This window comes from Dipodomys ordii, unplaced genomic scaffold (assembly GCF_000151885.1).
Source record: "Dipodomys ordii isolate 6190 unplaced genomic scaffold, Dord_2.0 Scaffold80, whole genome shotgun sequence".
Taxonomy (NCBI): domain Eukaryota; kingdom Metazoa; phylum Chordata; class Mammalia; order Rodentia; family Heteromyidae; genus Dipodomys; species Dipodomys ordii.
The window spans coordinates 6,115,263-6,136,400 of record NW_012267296.1 but is presented as its reverse complement, the minus strand read 5'-3'; the positions used below and the strand labels follow the sequence as shown (position 1 = coordinate 6,136,400).

General features: G+C 39.4%; 1 protein-coding gene across 3 annotated transcripts in view; it reads left to right on the top strand.

The window, feature by feature from the left end:
• Nucleotides 1-19,900: 19,900 nt before the first annotated feature.
• Nucleotides 19,901-21,138, top strand: part of Dach2 (dachshund family transcription factor 2) — a 564,773-nt gene continuing 563,535 nt past the window's right edge. For 2 of the 3 annotated variants that reach the window (XM_013024982.1, XM_013024981.1), the window contains exon 1: nt 19,901-20,565. In XM_013024982.1, the coding sequence (XP_012880436.1) occupies nt 20,060-20,565 (506 nt within the window). In that variant the 5' untranslated portion in view covers nt 19,901-20,059. The remainder of the gene's footprint in view (nt 20,566-21,138) is intronic. The other variant, XM_013024980.1, reaches the window with a different exon arrangement.

Below are 21,138 nucleotides of genomic sequence, written 5' to 3'. Positions count from 1 at the left end.
AGGTTTAGGGAGAATTGTGGAGAAAAATAGGATTAGAGGGATGTGAAGAGGTAAAAAGAACAAGTGAATTTAACCAAGTCCTAATCTCAGAGAGGGAAATGGATAGGACATAATGAAAGTAGGAACATAAAAAAAAAGGAAAAAACAAAAATTTAAATTTAAAAACTGAAACACTTAAAAATTAAGTGATATTGAGAGAAGAAAAGGATCGAATGAGAGGAGAGAGATAAAAAGGAAAAATGAAAAAATAAAAAATAAAAAATGTGGAAGTGGCACTATTGCTCAAGTGGTGTGCTTGCCTTGAGCTGAAGAGCTGAGGGACAGCTCCCAAGCCCAAAGTTCAAGCCCCTGACAGACCAAAAAATAAAAATAAAAGTTTAAAGAATGGAATACTTAAAAATTATGTAGGCATAAAGAAATACTACTATTAAAGAAGTTAAGCTTAAGAGTTGGTTAATTGAGTAATAAATTTCTGAATTAAGTGTGTACACACTGAGGGATAAGGTCTAAAAATCGACCACAGCTATATAACTGGGGATGAGCAGAACAGCAGTTAAGTCATCCAAAAAGAAAAAAAAAGGACCAAAGGGTTAAAAGAGACTTAACACACACACACACACACACACACACACACACACACACACACACACCCTTAAAATGAAAGAAAAATAGAAAATAATTTAGGTAGAAAAAAGTTTTATTAGATTTTTTGGGGGGAGGGGGTAGGGAGATCTTGAATCTCCCTTGTGTCTGTAACCAGACTCTTGGTGGAGTCTCTGATCTGTTTGTGGTGTTTGTTATTCCTGTGGCTTGATTGGTTTCTTAAGTCAGTTTGTTTGAGTAGGCAGAAAGAATCTCTGCCTTACCCAGGACTTTGTGATCCTATTCCCAGGCTAGTTCAGTGAAAGGGAGATCTGCTCTGAGTATCACCAAAGAGGGAGATGGTTGTTTCCTCTAGCTTGGAGTTGCTGTAATGATGCTATGTTCTTGGTAGGGTTCAGGCATAGCAGCAACCAGTAGCTTTTCCCTGAGTGGCTAGCTCCTGAGACACTCACAGAGCCCAGCTGGAGCCATTCTCAGAGTTTATGTTTCCTGAGTTTCATTTGTTTGCCTAGGCTGCAGTGGGGAGGGGCAGCCTCTGTCTTGGGGTTGGTTTACCCAGTGAAGAAAGTCACTCTTCTGGGGGTGGAGCTTCTCTGCCTGGGCAGGGTTACTCCCCCCCCCCCCCTTGGAGCTGAGCCTGGCAGGTCAGGTCTGGTTCCTGTGACTTGATGAATGGCTCCAATTGTTTTTTTCCAAAGCCTGAGTTGGAACTAGCTGCTCTGGCTGGGCCTTTGTCAGTATCAAAGATGGAGATCTTCTCTGGTGGTGGGAGAGGGGCTACTTTCCCACCCCTGCTCTGTGAAGATTGAGGATGTCTTGGGTTTACTCACGCCAGATTGTTGGTTCCTCGGCCATCCTTGGTCTGTAATCAGCAGTATGAAGATTTCTGCTCCTTGTCAGTTCTTGCTGGTGGTGATTAGAATCGCTCGCGTACTGAGTCTGGTGCCTTTGTTCCAGACTCTCTCTGTTGATACAGCATCCTCCATGGCTACTGCAAGTGCTCAGATCTCTCTCCTATACCAAGCTGCCTGGATTTTCCCTCTCTGGCCGAACTCTCTGTCCTGTGATGGCACACTTAGTGTTATTCTCTAGCCTAGGACTGTTCACTGGAACACTAAAACTGCTTTCTATTCGATAGCTTGTTTAGCCTCCAGCTTATCCTCCATGATCTTCCTCCATACCCCCTGTAACTTTTATAAGACATAGATTAATGAGATGTGGCCCTAGTGACTCTGAGAAATGAAAGTGGTTGCTAACCTAAAGACCCAACACTTAGCCATTCATATTTGAGGGTTTTCCTTACTGGCAGAGACAAAATAACTGGTCTATGTTTCCCAGGAGTTCTTCAACTGGACAGATAGATTAAATTGCCCATTTGAAGTATTCAATGTCCAGACTAAAGATTTTTATCCTATTCCTGAGAGGGAAAAGTGAACTAACTCACAAATTTTTATATGTGTGTGTATGTGTGTGTGTGTGTGTGTGTGTTTAAAATTATATTTTATGGGGCTGGGAAGTTGGCTCAGTGGTAAAGTGCTTGCATTGCATGCATGAGGCCCTGAGTTTGATTCCTCAGCACCACATAAGCAGAAAAAGAGGGAAGTGGCACTGTGGCTCAAGTGGTAATGCACTAGCCTTGAGCTGAAGAGCTGAGGGACAGTTCCCAGGCCCAGAGTTCAGGCCGCACGACTGACAAAATACTACTACTACTAATAATAATAAAATAGAAATTATATTTTACAAATTGAGAATAGATTATTTTAATTATGTGCTTTTTCACACTAAAGAGTAGTACTTTATAAAAGTTGAGCTGGGCATCAGTGGCTCACTCTTATAATTCTAGCTGCTCAGGAGGTTTAGAGCTCAGGATTGTGGTTCAAAGCCAGCCCAGGCAGGAAAGTCTGTGAGACTCTTACCTCCAATTAACCACCAGAAAACCAGAAGTAGAGCTATAGCTCTAATTAGTAGAGCACTATCTTTGCACAAATGAGCTCAGGAATAGCACCCAGACCCTGAATTCAAGCCCCATGACCGACAAAAAATAATAATTAAAATAAAAATAAAATTGGAATATTTAGAGTGGGCAAATACAGTAGTGGTTCTCAGTAGACACTGTGTTGAAAATGAGTTATGCAACTTGAGGCCAAAAATGGGGGGAAAAACTGAGAGAGAGAAAAGGAAAGCGTGATATTGTCCAAAAACAAATTACTCATTACCTGACTTATATAACTCTAACCCCTCTGTACATTACCTTTCTGATAACAATTTTGAAACATTCACTAAAAAATTAGGAAATAAAAATTAATTTTTTGAATATTTATGTGGATGTTCTCGTTTTTGGTTAATAGGTTTATATTTGACTCTTAGAAAACTGAATTGAAATTCTGCAATATGTTTTTGCTTCCTCATTTAAACAGTAGTTCACTTTCCAGACTGAAAGATGATAGCATTGCACTGTGCTCCTTCACAGCTGGCCTAGACAGTTATATTTAGCATAACTTATTTAATATGATATTTTTGAAGGATTGTAAAACATTTTGAACAATATTCACTTTTCTTTCCTTCAAGGCAATATTTATGCAGTCATGAATGCAAGGAAATCATTTGTGACATCTCAGGAACCTGCATACACAGAAACTTCTCAAGATAAGAGCTGCAGATGTAAGCATGTTCTATAAAAATAGCAAATTATTATTATTATTGAAAACAATTGGCAAGTCAATATAAAAGAAATATTATTTCAGCATAGAATTTTAATATGTTTAAGATACAAAGAAATACGTAAAATGGATAGCATACATTTTCCAAAAGTAAGATGTTGATATAATGGAAAACTGGTAAAGTCCAATTTGTTTGAAGGTTGCTTCATATATCTTCAAACAATGGTTTCACAGACATTTTGTAGTCTGAAGAGTTCTTTCAGAATCTCTCTCTCTCTCTTTCTCTCTCTCTCTCTCTTATCCTGGGGCTTGAATTCAGGACCTGGGAGCTGTCCCTGAGATTCTTTGTCCTCAAGGCTAGTGACTTACCCCTTGAGTCACAGTGCCATTTCTGGCTTTTTCTGAGTAATTTATTGTAGATAAGAGTCTCACGAACTTTCCTTCCCTGTCTGGCTTTGAACCATGATCCTCAGGTCTCATCCTCCTGAGTAGCTAGGATTATAGGCATGAGGTACCGCGTGCCCAGCTCTTTCAGAATCTTTACCTTCTTATTTTCACTTCTCTTCAATATTTTAGGGAAAATGGGAGAATTAAATACTCCTATTTGTCACTAGATGGCGGTAACTTCAGGATAGGTCTTACATAGAAAAGAAGTAAAATTTGTTAGTAATCGTGATTGAAATTTTAGTAGTGCTGGTGGTAGAAAAAAATGTATGTTTTGCGGTGAAGATACAATAAAAGTGTGTATGTATTTATGTGTATATAATTTTTTTATTCATGTTAAGAACATGGTCCCTTTCTAAAGCCAAATTAATGTCTGGAAAAGGTAAAAAAAAAAAAACAAAACAAAAACAAAACCCACAGAACATATCTCCCTTACATACAGACTTTTAGAATTTGTAATTCAATGATTTATGTGTCATTGTTGTTAGCAATGATCAGAGCACCATTTGTTTTTGGAGAGCCATGACACAGTATTTTAATATAAAAGAAGTTCACAAGTTCCAGTTGACATTTTCCTTCTATCCAAATATTTGGCCTCAAAATTCATCATTTGATTGTATATTTTAAGTAAAGAGGTAGGCTAATGTTTTGAAAAAATATGTTTTTGTCTGATTTTGAAATCAATTTTGTAATTCCTAATGATGATAAATAATGTAAATGGAAATTTCTATTTTATGAAAAGCCTCCTAAGAGAGATAAATCTGTCCTTTTAAAGGCCACATAGTGAGAGATTTTGGTAGGCAGCACAAACAGTTCATACTTAGAACAAAACATTTCAAAACCAGGCACCAGTGGCTCATTCCTGTAATCCTAGCTACTCAGTTGGCTGAGAACTAAGAAAGCCAGCCCCTGAAGAAAGCCTGTGAGGTTCTTACCTCAAATTAACAACCAAAAAGTCTGGAAGTGGTAGACCACTAGTGTTGAGTGCAAAATCTCAGGCCTCACGCCCAATCCCTCAGCTCAACCCTCAGGACTCACACCAAAAAAATAAAAATAAATTCAGAAGTGAGCACCCAAGCAAGATACAAATATCAGTTTACATCAAAAAGCCTTTGCACCTGGTGCTGGTGGCTCACACCTGTAATCCTAGCTACTTTGGAAGCTAAGATTTGAGGACTGAGGTTCAAAGCCAGTCTGGCAGAAAAGTGAGACTCTTATCTCTAATTAACCACCAGAAAACTGGAAGTGGTGCTGTGGCTCAAGTGGTAGAATGCTAGCCTTGAGCTGAAGAACTCAGCGACTTTTCCAAGCCCCAAGTTCAAGCCCCATGGCTGACAAAAGAAAAGGAAAGGAAAGGAAAGAAAAGAAAAACACGTGGGGCTGGGAAGGTGGCTCAGTGGTCGAGCGCTTGCCTTGCATGCTCAAGGCCCTGGGTTCGATTCCTCAGTACCACATAAGCAAAAAGAAAAAAGCCGGAAGTGGCACTGTGGCTCAAGTGGTAGAGCGCTAGCCTTGAGCTGAAGAGCTGAAGGACAGCACTCAGGCCCAGAGTTCAGGCCCCACGACTGGACCCCCCCCAAAAAAAAAAGAAAGGAAAAACACGTGCTTTTCTTCAATTATTAAAATTTGCTGTTAGAACACTTAGATTTCCTACTCTAACCATAAAATTGCATGACATCTTGACAAGTTGAAGCCATTGTGTAAAATAAAGATTGTGACATTTGCCAAGAAAAGAGAAGTGACCAGATTCCATAGGGGAGAAAAAAATCAAGGGCCAAATTCTCACAAAGCAAGGTGAAACTTGCTGAAGGTTCTAAGAAGACATATGGAGAGTAGAGCATTGTGTTCTTTTAAACAAGTGTTTTGCACAACTGTTGTATTACTGTGAACTGAAAGAAAAAGTTTGGAGATTCAAGTAAAGTAACTTCTTTTATCTGTTATCATTGTGAAGAAGTTAATGGCACACAGTTCTTATGACTCTTACACTCCTCTCCTCTGGCCATATTGACTATTATCTTTCTGCGCTTCCCAATCTTCCACTCTCTTTCCTCATGAACCAGGCATCACCTCTCCTGAGAAGCCCTCCCAGACTGTCTTCCCCCCATGTTAGAGTGGCCAGAATTAGCTACTAAAAGTAGAAGAACCGTAGTTTAATTTGAATTTCAGAGCAGCCATGAATTTTGTGTGTGTGTGAATATGTCTTAAATAGTGTCAGTTTTACTTAAGAGTTCTTAGTTAAGGGCTTTATCATCATTTCCAAATTGCAGTGTTTCATTAAGTCTATCAAATAATGACATATGGGGAATGTTGTCATTAGTGCTCACTTCATATACTTAGAAAATAAATGACTGTCTTCTGTGAAATGACTCCAAAATACATGGTTAGATTAATACAAATTGGGTTTCAATACAAAATCCTACATTATTACAGTTTACATCATCACACTTTGCAACCTCTAACTGTGCTAGAGAAAGATCCTAGCACACATTCACTCTCCTAGAGCAAGGTGATGACAGAAGTGTCTTCCATTTATTTGCACAGAAATATTCATGCCTTGATGCTGTTACTCAAAATTGTCAGTCGATTAAAATGTTAGTTATTGTAAGAAATACAATGCCTAATGAATTCCTTTAGTAGAACTCCTTAAAGATACCACCATAATTGCCAATTACTGAATCTACCTGTAGCAACCATTTCTTTTTGTTAAACGGGAATAGCCCATCTTTTAAAAATTCAAAACAGATGCCACTGCATTACTTCACCACTGATGTATGTAATAGAAATGACACACTAATTAATTTAGTGCAGTATAAATGTACTGATTATTTATCATGGCTGACAATAAAATTATGAAAACATTCAATTACAATCAGTGGTAATTAATTATTTATTGATTTTACATTATGCACACATTAATACAGTACACTTGATTATGCAGAAAAAAGGATCATTTTTCTGTTGATATGTCCATGTTTGAATTCATCAGTTTCATTTAAAAAACAATAAAAGGTTGGAATCATAAGTGTTGATCCAAACTGAACTAGCATGTGCTTCAGATATTATTAGTAAATGGATTTGAAGTCTTCATTAAAACACTAAGAAATATGTGTTTTTTCATGATTATACTAATTTAAATACAATGCTCAATTACATATCTGACATGGCCAGTAGTTCTTTTCTTCTTACAACTGCACAGGTCTCAGAACACATTTTGCACAACATACAATAAAATATCTTGTGCACAGTGGGGACATAACAAGTATTTTCAGTGTAAATATTGATCTTGAAAAAATAGAGGAAATTTTCATGATGGAAATATATTCTCTGATTTTCTGAAGAGAATAGTGCTACTTCTACCAGTAGTACCCAGTGAAACTTTAAAGCAAATTAATATTTTAAAGATTTTTTGTTATTGTTTTGTTTTGCTGGTCCCTGGGATTGAACTGTAGGCCTGGGCTGGTCCCGGATTACAGGCGTGAGCCACTAGCACCTAGCTGAAAGACGCTTTTCATAAACCAATAGAGAGAATTTTTGTGTGTATGTACCGATCTTGGTTCTTGAACTCAGGGCTTGGGTACTGTCCTTGAGCTTTTTTTCTCAAGGTTAGCACTCTACCGCTTTAATCCACAGCTCTACTTCTGGATGTTTTGGTGGTGAATTGAAGATAGAGTATCACGGGCTTTCCTGCCCAGGCTGGCTACCAGAAGTAGAAGTGGCTCAAAGTGGCACAGTGCTAGCCTTGAGAATAAAAGTTCAGGGACAGACTCCAGGCCCTGAGTTCAAGTCTCAGGATTGCCTTCCCCCCAAATATGAGAGAGAGAGAGGGAGAGAGGGGGGGGAGAGAGAGAGAGAGAGCGCCCAGTCCCTATGTTTAAACTGCAGGACAAGTATACACACACAAAAAGGAATGTGGCACAAAGGGTGAACAAATGCAACAGTGGTGCTCATTACTCACTATGTTGAAAATGAACTATACAACTTGTGGTTGGGGACAAGACGGAAAAACAGGGAGAGAACAGGGGAAGGGGTGACATTGTCCCAAAAGAAATGTCCTCATAGCTAGGTACCAGTGACTTGCACTTGTAATCCTAGAGACTCAGGACACTGAGATCTGAGGATCGCCATTCAATGTCAGCCCGGTCAGGAAAGTCAAGACTCTCATTACCAATTAACTACTAGAAAACCGGAAGTGGTGCTGTGGCTCAAAATGGTACAGCAGCAGCATTGAACAAAAAAGCTCAAGGATAATGCCAGGCCCTGAGTTCAAACCCCACAAATGACCAAAAATAAAAAAGAAGTATTTTTATGAACTAGACAAGTAAATGGTCTTTTTTTGTTTTCTCACAAATATATTTATTTATTTATTTATTTTGGTCCAGTTGTGAGGCCTGAACTCTGGGCCTGGGTGCTGTCCCTCAGCTCTTCAGCTCAAGGCTAGCACTCTACCACTTGAGTCACAGCGCCACTTCCAGCTTTTTTCTTTTTGCTTATGTGGTGCTGAGGAATCGAACCCAGGGCCTCAGGCATGCAAGGCAAGTGCTCTACCACTGAGCCACCTTCCCAGCCCTCACAAATATATTTATACACTTGATGAAGATGACTGAAAGTGTGGGACTAGACAGAGAAGAAGTAGAAAAATTAGATAAAACTTTCTCTGACCAATATGTTTGTTAACTCTTTAGTCCCTCAAGACATTTCAAGGTGACTGTCTATGAGAAGAAATAGAGGACAGAAATTGGTGAAAATTAATGTGGAGTTGAAATTTCATAATCTAAATTGATTATTTTGCACTTTGTGCATTGATCACTTCTGTAATCTGGACATCAGGAAGAATATGGCATCCAGTTAAGGCTTCCTGTTCATTTCATTTATAAGAGCAATTAAAACTAAGTAGATGGGCAAGGTTGTGGCTCATTGGTATGGTGTTGTTAGCCTTTCATGTACAGGGCCCTATTATTGAGTCCCAGCTCTGAAAATAACACCTAAGTAGTTGAAGAATTAATGGTTAAGTGCAGGCCTAATAAAAACCAGGTTGTCAGGTGAAGAATCTGGGTAAGCCTACTCTTTGATAGAATATGTTGCTGGAGTATTGTTACTTAAATTCTTTTACACAAATCTAAAGTTAAGCAATATGTATATTTTATTCTGAAGGTGTGAATAGCATTACTGCTGATTTATTTTCTGACATTAATAGAAGTCGTTAAAGTAGGAAAGAAGTAAAGAAAGTGGCTCATTCTCCAACCGTGAAATAAAAATCTCTTAGCTGCGTGCTGGTGCCTCATACTTCTAGTCCTAGCTAATCTGAGGATTAAGGTCTGAAGTCAGCCCAGGCAGGAAAGTCTGTGAGACTCTTATCTCCAATTAAACACCAAAAAAAGCTGAAAGTGAGGCTGTGATTCAAGTGGTAGAGCACCAAAAAAAGCTTAGGGAGAGCAGGTATGCCTTGACTTCAAGCCACATAAAGATTTTGGCTGCAAGTTAACTTGTGAAGGGATTACTGTACTCTGGGTGTTAATTGAGCATCAATCAATGGATAAAGCAGCAAACCATGAAGAAATAAAAAGTACAATTACTGTTCATAGTGTCTTGGGTTCATGTTCATTTATTTTCCCAACACATTCCTCTTTATTGGCTGAAGGGGAGTTTTGGAATGTGTAGATGTATGTTGTGCTATGTTCTCTCACCTCAAAATATAAGGATTAAAAATGTAAACATTGGAAGTTGTTTTATTAACATGTCAAAGGAACTTAATCCTGCAATTTATGGTTTGTGTTTCCATTTGCAGAATGAAGCAATCACATGAGTTAAAATTCAAGATAAAAGCTGTTAGGATGTAGGTAGGGTGTCTTTCTCCTAATACTATATCTCTTCTTTGTAGTTTTGCTGCTTTATTTTTTAGAGGTCTGGCTTTTATTTCCATCTCAGCCACTTTATTTCTGAGTGACTGAACATGTTTGCAATTTTAAGCCTTAGGTTCCTCATCTGAGAATAATAATAGTCAATTTAACAGAACTGCCATGAAGATTGAAGAAGGGAATGGAATAGCAAGTTTTTTGTATACTTCACAAGTATACCTTAAGATTTTAGTTATATGAATAGAAATATAGGAACTTTATTATAAATATTTTATAGGTTTTACACTACATACCCAACCCTGAGGTAGTATAATCATACTAGAAATGACTGTCACCTTTTAGACAAGCTTGGTGACAAGGTGCTATATAATCTATCTCAATGGATTGAGCCAAAAATAGTATATTGTTCTGTCTGTTATACAAGCAAAACTCAGAGGTGGCTTTAGCTATATTTTCTTTTTTTTTTTCTTTGTCAGTCATGGGGCTTGAACTCTGTGCCTGGGAGATGTCCTTCAGCTCTTCAGCTCAAGACTAACACTCTATCACTTGAGTCACAGCACCACTTCTGGTTTTCTGGTGGTTAATTGGAGATAAGAGTCCTACGGACATTCCTGCCCAGGCTGGCTTTGAACCACGATTCTCAGATCTCAGTCTCCTGAGTAGCATTTTAGCAATATTTTTCAAAAGCCCAACTTGTTTTATTTACTTATCGTTTTCAGGAAAATTAAAACCTAACAAAACCAAAAGGCAATAATTGTGTGTGTGGTGTCCTGATGTTGCTAGCGTATACATACTTCATATTTAAATCTTTCCAATCATAGAAAAATATCTATTTTTCTCCTACTCGTAAAAGATCTAATTTCTTTCTTTGAAAAGCATGAGTTTAGATCAGTTTTACATGGAGATGGAGGTGGGGAGTTCACCTGACATCCTGATTAGACTCACATTCTCATTCTCTCATTCTCTCCCACCCCACTACCTGTTCCCAAAATAGCTTTTACAGGTTATTCTTTTCTTTTTATTCTGGGCCTGGGAATGGGCACTGTCCCTGAGCTTTTGTGCTCAAGGTTAGCACTCTGTTACTTTGAGTAACAGCTCCATTTCTGGTTTTTGAATGGTTAATTGAAGATAGGAGTCTAACAGACTTTGCTGTCTGGGCTGGCTTTGAACCTGGATCCTCAGATCTCAGGCTCCTTTTGGAATTTTCCCTATGGTTTTCTGTAGCAGATTTAAAGTTTCAGGTCTTGAGTTCTTTCATTCATTTGGAGTTGACTTTTGTACAAGGTGAGAAATGAGGATTAAGTTCCAGTTTCCTACAAGTTCAAAACCAGTTTTGCCAACACCATTTGTTGAAGAGGCTTTCTTATTGCCTGTGTCTGTTTGGCGTCCTTGTCAAAAATAAGATGATATCAAGAATTAGAATGACTGTCTGTAGCACTGATTTTCTTACATTTTATAGCATTTTTATTGTTATTGATTAAATAAATTTCACAAATTTCACAGTATTATAGGATAGTGATACTTAGTTAAAGTCACATCTTACATTTTTGTCCTAGTAGCAAACTATGTGTTGTCATGGCTATGGCTCTGCAGTATAATTTGAAATATATTGTGATATCTCTAGTGTTGTTTGTTTTACTCAGGATGACTTTTACTATTTTTTACCTGAATTTTTGATATGAATGTTTCATATGATTTTTGATTGACTTTTCTATTTCTGTAAAAATGAAATTAGGTTTGCTTAGTAGTAGGATTTGAACTCAGGGCTTCATGCTTGCTAGGCTGATACTGTACTACTTGAGCCATGCCTCCAGCTTTACTTTTTGCTGGTTATTTGGAGATGAAGTCTAGCGAACATTTCTGCACAAGCTACACTTGAACCACAGTCCTCCAGATATCAGCCTTAAGCTATTGGCACCTGGTTCTGACATTGGGATATTAATGGTTATTATATTGCATCTGTAGATTTGCTTTGGGCATTATGGCCATTTAAATGATATTACCTCTGCCAATCCACACATATGGGAAGTTTCCAACTTTTAACATTTTCTTCCATTTCTTTCTACAGGGTTTTATAGTTTTCAATGTAGAAATGTTTTATTTCCTTGTTTAACACCTAGGAATTTTATTTATTGGTGCCATATAGAGCCTGGATATAATGAACAATCATATAATTCACATTTTATGTAACATGGGGTAAGATGGAAGAAGCCCACAAAAGATTTTATCCCACTGCACTCAGAATGCTCTGCAACTTAAAACTCAATTTTTTTTATACTGGTGCCTCATGCCTGTAATTCTAGCTACTCTGAAGGCTGAGATTTGGGGATCATAGTTTGAAGCCAGCACCATCAAGAACACTGTGAGACTCTGTGTGTGTGTGTGTGTGTGTGTGTGTGTGTTGGTCGTGGGCTTGAACTCTGGGCCTGGGTGCTGTACCTCAGCACTTCAGCTCAAGGCTGGAAGTGGAGCCACAGCACAACTTATGTTTTTTTGGTGGTTTATTGGAGATAAAAGTCTCATAGACTTTCTTTCGTGCCTGGGCTGGCTTTGAACCATGATCCTCAGATCTCAACCTCCTGAGTAGCTAGGATTACAGCCATGAGCCCCTGGTCCCTGGCTCCTATGAGAGTCTTATCTCTAATAACTATCAAAAAGCTTAAGTGGAGCTGTGGCTCAAGTGATAGAGTAGTAGCCTTGAGAATAAAAGCTTAGGAACAGGGGGCTAGGAAGGTGGCTCAGTGATAGAGCGCTTGCCTTGCATGCCTGAGGCCCTGGGTTCGATTCCTCAGCACCACATAAGCAAAAAAAGAAAAAAGCAGAAAGTGGCCCTGTGGCTCAAGTGGTAGAGTGCTAGCCTTGAGCTGAAGAGCTGAGGGACAGTGCCCAGGCCCAGAGTTCAGGCCCCACGACCGGACCCCCCCCAAAAAATAAATAAATAAAATAAAAGCTTAGGAACAGTGCCCAGGCCCTGAGTTCAACCCCAGGATAGAAAAAGATAAGTGGATCTCAAGCTCAATGTCAGCCATGGTATATCAAGGCTCTATATGCATCCCTTTCCCCTGGTAAGGAAAAATAGTTTAGCTAGATTGGAAAAGGAAGTTACTGAAAGTAGAGTATGTGGTAATTATTGTAATGGTCTCAAAACAATAATGAAAGTCAGGCAAAGTGAATGGCTCGTGCCTGTATTTCTAACTACTCAGGAGATATAGATCTGAGAATCATGGTTTGAATCCAACCAGGGGATGAAAGTCTGTTAGACTCTTATGTCCAATTAACCATCCCCAAAGCCAAAAGTAGAGCTGTGCTTCAAATGGTAGAACACAAAAGCTAATGGATGGCACCCAATCCCTGAATTCAGGTCCCAGGTTTCACACACACACACAAACACACACACACACACACACACACACACACACACACACCAATAATGGACAAAGGTAAGATAAAATGGAAAGCAATGGGAAGGGAGGAGGAGAGAGATTACTGAGTGGAAATTCACAAGTGAGTAGTTGAATGAAGGTGTAATGGGAAAAGAGAAATGAAATGAATAAAATGAATCTCCTAAACATGTATTTCATTTATTAATTGTATAGAGAACACATTTTAAATGTCAGAAATTGTAAGCAAAGGGCAGATTGAAGGGAGTAAGATAATTAAGTTGTGTCATGCTGTGTTTGATATTCTCAACAGGATATTCAAGTGGAGTCATCAATCCTACAGGAGAGTTTAAAGCAAGCTGGAGATAAGATTTGGAATAATCTATAATGTATGGTGGGTTGAAGCTAAATAAAGTTCATGAAATTGTGAAAAGTAAAGGTATGAGTTAGGCTTCAATGGCTCATGCTTGTAATCCTAGCTACTCAAGAGCTGAGATCTGAGGATCATAGTTCAAAGCCAGCCTGGCCAGGAAAGTCTCTGAGACTCTTATCTCCAATTAATCACTCAAAACTCACTAGCTACACTATCTTTGAGCAAAAGATCTCAGGGGCAGTGCCCAGGCCCTGTGTTGAAGCCCCACAACAACAACAGAAAGGGTTCTGAATGGATATTAATTCTATGGCAAGTAGATCTCAGATTTTCAGCTGCATCCAAAATCTGTTAACACACAATGCTGAGCTTGCTCCTGGATTCTCCCTCTCAGTAATTCTTGGTAAAAATAGCTTGATTTTTATCAAGTACTCAGATCATGCTGATGCTTGTCGTCCAAGCCAAGAATGATAGTCAGGATTCTTGGTGAATCTGAGGAGAGATTTTTATCTCTTTGAATTGAATTATAGTCTAGAACATTTTCTACAGTGAAAAAGGTAAAAGTAAGTATAGATGAAGAGACTACAGAGAAAAAATACAGAGGTGGGAAGAAAATGCACACATTTATGACATGAAGCAGCAAAATGGATCTGGAATGTCAATGAGAGCAGTGGAGGAGCCAGGCACTGGTGGCTCATGCCTATAATCATGACTCCTCAGGAGGCTGAGATCTGAGGATCACGGTTTGAAGCCAGTTGGACAGGAAAGGCTGTTAGACTTATCTCCACTTAACTATCAAAAAGCCAGAAGTGGAAATTTGGCTCAAGCTGTAGAGCTCTAGCCTTGAGTGAGAAAGCTCAGGAACAGCATCCTGGTACTGAGTTCAAGTCCCAGGACTGGCATAGTTACATTTAAAAAAAGAAGCTGAGACCTGAAAATTGCAGTTCAAAGCCAGTCTGATCCAGGAAGTCTGTGAGACCCTTATTTACTATCCTTTATCTCAAAGCTGGAAATGGAACTGTGGTTCAAGTGGTAGAGTGCTAGCCTGGAGCAAACAACAGCAACAACAACAACAAAAAACAAACCAAAACAAAAAACCAATGCTCAAGCCCTGTATTCAAACTCAGGTACTGGCACATAGACACACAGACACACACACAGACACTCACACACACACAAACACAAACACAACAACTCATGGAGGGATGAAGGGAGTAGGGGAAAATAAGACACAGGATGAAAATCCTTAGGTTGATCCTGGGGCTTGAACTCAGGCCTTGGGTGCTATGCCTGAGATCTTTTTGCTTAGGGTTAGCACTATATCACTTGAGACACAGCTTTACTTCTGATTATTTTGGCATATACGAGTCTCACAAGGCTTTCCTGCTTGGACTGGCTTTGAGCTGCAATCCTCAGATCTCAGCCTCCTGAGTTTCTATGATTAGATAGATGGGTGAGCCATTAGCACCAGGCTAAAACCACGTTTTTTGTTTTCTTGTTTGGTTTTTTTTGAAGGAGAAGAGAAAGATTTGGGAAACACCTATCAATTATCTTGTTGTATAAGTGAGCAAAGGAGGAAGATGGTTAACAAAGATTAGAAAATGTTAGAAAATTGGATATGTTGGTGATTCATTCTTGTAATCCTAGTTATTCAGGGGACTGAGATTTGATGGAAGTTTGAAGCTAGTTGGAGTAGAAAAGTCCATGAGACTCTCTTATCTCCAATAAACCATCAAAAAGCTGGAAATGGAGTTGTGGGTCAAGTGATTGAGCACCAACCTTAAATGGGTTAAGTTAAGGGACAAGCCTAGACCCTAAGTTCAAGTCCCAGTATGGGCATAAAAAGAAAGAGGAGAAAGAGAAGGAAGAAGGAGAAGGAGAGAAACACAGAAGGGAAAGGGGGAGGAAGAAAGAAGGCAGGAAGGCAGGAAACAAAAGAAGGAAAGGAAGGAAATGGAGTGGCTGCTATGGCATGGTTGCTACATGGAGTTTTACATGAAGCCAAGAAAATGAAGAAAAGGGTGTTTTATATCTAGCTGATATTAAAATGGCTGTCATGTGAATAGTTAAAAGCCTAATAGTTGGACAGATAATACTTTGAGAGGCATAGATAGAATTTAAAGAGGACCTATGCCTCTCTGAGGTCACATGTTTTTTCTCATGTGTGAAAACTAGACTTAAAAGATAAACATAGGCATAAACACATATGGAAACACACATGGACAGACACAATCTGTGTGTATGCTTGCATAATGTTTGTAAATGTGAGATAGAGAATTAGAGGCAGGAGGGAGAGGAAAAGAGAATGTTAGAGGGTGACCAAAATTGAAATATGTGGCATCTGTGAGTGCAGAAACTTACTAACAGCTGTTGAATACTAGGTGGCAGAGGGTGGGGAAAGAATAAACAAGGGGTTAATCTCAAGAAAGTACTATATCTGTATGTGTAAAACCTCTTTGAACAATTAACATAAACTTAAAAAATGAATGACAGGAATGGAAATCAGGTTTTGTTTGGAATGTGGGTACTAGTGGGAAGGGTAGGTGAATAGAAAGATTGTTCAAGGGTGAAAATGGTCAAAATACTCTACATATTTAAGTGAATATGGAACAAAGAAGTTTTCTGAGATGATTTGGGTAAAGATGATTTGGGAGAGTTACAGAGAGGGTAAGCCTGCCCAAGATACATTGTGTGCATAAATAGACAGGATAAAATGAATCCCCTTTGTACTAAAATGTGGAAAACTAGTTTTTGCTTGGTGCCTGATGGCTCATGACTATAATTTTAGCTATTCAGGAGGCTGAGATGTGAGGATCATGGTTCAAAGCCAGCCCAGGCAGGAAAACTCCATGAGAAAACTGGAAGTGGTGCTGTGGTTCAAAGTGGCAAAGGGCTAGCCTTGAGCAAAAAGAGCTCAAGGACAGTGCCGAGGCCCTGAGTTCAAGCTCCATGACTGACAAAAATAAATGCTTTGTAAGGGCTTATAAAAGTGATTTGAGAATTTATTTTTTTGTATTTCAGTTAGAAAATGTTTCTATTTTCCTTTAAGCATCTGATTTTTAATCATTACTCCTACAGCTTTAGCCAATTGTCTTCTGGCTCCAGTTGTCCCCTTTCTGTCTTAGTCTCCAGTAGAATTCATCCTCAATTCAATAACTAAAAGAGAAAAAAATACATTATAGAACACCATTTGATAGCCAGTTTCCTTGGAAAATTTTAGGTAAGGTGTGTAAGGTGCTTCACATACAGACTTTAGCCAATCAAATTACAAGATTGCTTTCATTTCATGTTAATTGTCTTATTCAATCAATTTCCTTTTATTGTTTGCCTAAAAATGAACCTTTACAGGGTTTCTGGGAGCCTCAGATTAGAGCCATATTAAAGGTTGGAAACTCAGTTTGCTGAAGATTTCAAATAATTCTATTGTCTTAGGATGTGCTTGAAGGCCCACTCTGAAAATGCAGCCCTCCAAACTGTTGTGTATGTTTTTCAATTCTGCAAAAGCTTGCCTAATGGAAATACATATGTATAAACCATGTATATATTCACCAATAATTTAAATATATAATGTATCAAATATATATTTAATTTAATTTGCATCCTATGTTTGTTTTCCTGACAATGTCCAAGTAGACTATTTTGCCTAGATTCACAGATGAGCACCATACCTTCCAAATTTACAATGAATTAGGAGAATATATAAATTGCTAGTGACAACCAAGAAGTTTGCAGCATTTGAGTATATGAGAAGCTACTCTTAGGCTTCAGATCATTCCACTGGAATTAATGGCATCTAAAACTTCTTGTTCTGATGAGATACGGTATCTGCTTGAACTAATTTTATTCGTATTTGCTGGGGAGGTTGGCTCCTGCCTGGTATTAATTCAGAAACCTTGAATGTTTTCTTAGTTTTAATGCACTACCTTTCATCTCCCAAGTATTTTGTTTACTACAGCCTTTATGACTTTATTTTGCTTCATGCAATTCCAAACTTACAGGGTGTTGACATGTAAGGTTTCCTTTGGCCTTGTAGAAAACCAACCTTACTTAGAAATATGCTTGGCTATGGAAGGCATTAAAGTCAGAAAGGAATAAAAACAAATATGTATGTGGAATTTGATTGTCTCACTCTCAAAACACAGATAATAGTGCAAGATATAGAAAAATCAAAAGATCAAGAAAACGTAAGGAGAAAACACCTGTAGGTTTAGCTGTAGATGACTAAATCTTTAAAGTACAATTATCACTTAAAAAATCCAAGTTTATTTTCTTCCAGGACTCCAATAGGAAGATATTAAAATAATGAAATGCAGGGTCTTTTGCGTATTGAAAGTTTCAAAAGGACTTTAACCCTCAACAATCACTTCCCATTGTGAGTTCCTAATATTCTACTACAATCTGAAACTTCATCTTTGGTAATTTTCTGTGAACTTTCTAGATCACATGAAATTTTTAGACATTCAATTCATGCCTCTTTGGAAGTTACATTTGTTTGCCAATATCACAAATGATAATTACAGCCTGAATGAAGGTTCTACCTACTTTCCTTTTTATATTTCAGAATTTCTTGTACATGAAATGTTGAAACATTCATGTAATGTCCTATTGCTGAAAAATCTAATAAATCACTCTACAATGAAAGGCCTTGATAATGTGTATGCAGCTAGACAACAGGGAACACATGACATGGCCTTAGGATTTTCAACATAATTAGGACTATTTCAAATATAACTTTTCTTTTTATCGGATTCAGTCATCTGGAATTTTTTATCACAATAAGTTATTTAAAGCAAATTATTTTAACACATAGTTTAATATTCTTTTCTGTCAAAATACCTGTTGAATAAATTTGGCAAATACAAACATCCTTTGTTCTGTCCTATTTTTTTTTCTTAACTTGCAAACCATTTATTGAAGCTCATGGCTGTGGTATTATTTTTCTCATTCTTTTTCTTCCCACAGCAGAACCAATGTAGCAAACTCACCTATATAACTTAAAAAATGTCTTGTGATTGCCTACATTCTATTATGCTAGCTATTTATTGCTGAATTCCAAAAGCAACTACCATCAAAATTTCTTACCATTTGTTCTTATACAATTTGAAATTGAACAGTATGAGGAAATTTCAATGGGAGATTCTTGAGGAAATTACAGAAAGTGAAAAGTTGCTGTAGAAAGAGGTATTATCCAAATCAGAGCATTTAATGACTTAACTAAGGTAAAACAAAAAGAGCCCACTGACTCTTTGTCTTTAATGCTAGGTATAACCAGAGTTGAATAAAATTCAGCAAATTTCCAAAACTGTTTATGTTCTGGGAAAATATCAGAGAGATTGCCTTACCAACCTGGTTTGCAATTGTTTGTAAAGAAATGAAGCCTAGATTTTGTTTACTGAATAACTACCAGCCTCTACTAGAGAACAGCAGAGCAATTGCCTTTCAGAAAACCAGAACCTTGACAAATTTCGTAAGGTGATATGGTCACCATATGCTGTGAGAAAAACATCACACCTTTTCTCCAGAATGTACCCTATGTGTACATTTTGCTTGTTTTGAATTTGTGGAGTAATTTTCTGCATTTGATAAGTGGGGAAAGGAAGCTTCATCTATGTCCTAGGACACGAAGCCTTTCAAATCACTGGACCAAGCACTGAACCTTTAAGACCTATGGGGCAGAAAGGAAAATGCCATATTTCAGAGTGTAAACTCTCATCCTTTTCTCATATTCTATAGTTACTGTTTTGAGATCTTAATAAATTTTTCCTGTCATTTTAGTGGGGGTAGGGCAAGACGGTCATTTCCAAATCTGAGGGATGAGAACATAACAAGGTAAGGCTGTGCCAGAACAGTAATGGAAACACTGTAAAGCTAGGAGCACAACTGCCATCCACAATCCAAGTCTGTTTTCCCAAAGTGGTTACAGGTTCTCCACCTAGCTGCCTGTCAAAAGCAGGTGAGCTACTCACAACTCTGATCTGAGTAAGACCTGATTTTGGAGGAGGGTTCCTCCTTGCTTTGGCTCTGGGAGATTTATTTGTTTTCCAAGTGCATTAGGTGGGCCGGAGCAAAGCTAAGGGGTTACATCTGGAGTTTTTACACTCTGGAATCTTTCTCCTGGAAGCTAGGTGAAGCCACCTTTTAGCTGGGATGCAGAAGTGGAGGGAAAAGGATAACAAGTCATCTTCAGGAGTCTGGCTTTGTGTTCCCCATCCTACAAACGTGGGGTTAGGAGATGATGGGGTCAGAGCATAGTCCACTTTGAGAGCACTAGGTAACAAAAATTGGCCATTTTCTGAGGAGACTGAGCTGCCAGAAGCGGAGGGATCAAAATACTGGTTTCCTCCTCTCCATCTCCATTCACTAGCAAGCCCCGAACCGCCTCAGGTAGCCACAGGCTGGCCTGGGAGTCTCCACCTCCTCGCTGGCGGCAGCCAGTCGGCGCGCTCGGGCGTCAAGAGGGTGGGGCCCATTGGCTGGGGGGTGCTGCCAGTCTCGGGAGGGGGTGTGGTGGGGGTGGGGACTTGTGCCACCGCGGGTCCGGACTGCTCACTGTTTGCAGGGTGGTGGGAGAGCCTAGAGCAGGGGCAGGGCTGCTGGAGACTTGCGAACAGTTTAGATAGAGCAAGAACGCGCCCGAGAGAGCGAGCGAGCGAGCGAGCGAGCTAGAGTGACAGAGTGCTAGGGGACCTAGAGGACTCAGGAAGACAGAGCGAGGGCCTAAGGACCCACGGTAGAGACAGAGTGACCATGGCTGTCTCTGCACCTCCGGTGATCTCTGCAACTTCCAGCAGCGCCGGCGTCCCGGGGGGCTTATTTCGGGCCGATCCCTTGTATTCGACTTCTGGAGAGCCCCCTCGACTAACCCCTAACATGATCAACAGTTTCATGGCTAATAATCACAGCGGCAGTGGAGGGATTGGTAGTGGCAGCGGTGGCAGCGGCAACTCCAACGCTAACACCAACGAGTGCCGGATGGTCGACATGCACGGGGTGAAGGTGGCTTCCTTCTTGATGGATGGCCAGGAATTGATCTGCCTGCCGCAAGTGTTTGATCTTTTCCTTAAACACCTGGTTGGGGGGTTGCACACAGTATACACCAAGCTGAAGAGACTGGACATATCCCCCGTGGTGTGTACTGTGGAGCAAGTCCGTATCCTCCGCGGGCTGGGAGCCATCCAGCCGGGGGTGAACCGTTGTAAACTCATCACCAGGAAAGACTTCGAAACTTTGTTCACCGATTGCACCAATGCCAGGTGAGACACTATTTTCTCTACTCGCTAGTTTCTCTCACCCCTTTGCCCTCTTTTGTATGTCTCATTCAACTTTGTAGAGAGTCAGAAACTAGCTTGCCTCTTCATGCTGTAAATCGCTGAGGAAAGAAGACTAGAAGGACTCATTAATTCCAAGTCCTGTTTCTAGTCTGTGCTCAGTGGCAGGGATCGGGGTTAAAAAAAAAAAAAGTCCTGCATAAAACTTAACTTTGCAGTCGTCTACTGAAAACTTTCCAGCCCTTCGCTCATATCTTGCATGGCTTTTTTTTTTTTTTTTGACCGCTTGTGATTTATTTGTTAATTTGGTTTTCTTTCCTGCTCCTTTGTGGCCACACGGGTCGGATAGGTTTCCTCCTAAACATAACACTAGGGGTTTGGGGAGCGTGTGTGTGTTGGCGGGGGGGGGGGGGGGGGGGGGGGGGGTGGCTGGCTGAGCTGTAAAATTGGGCTCCTGAGCTGGCCATAGGGGATGCAGAGAGTCGGAAGTTTAGAATCCATCCCAGAGGGTGATTTGATCCCCATCCTGTGTGTTTGTTGTGATAGTTTGTGGAATGA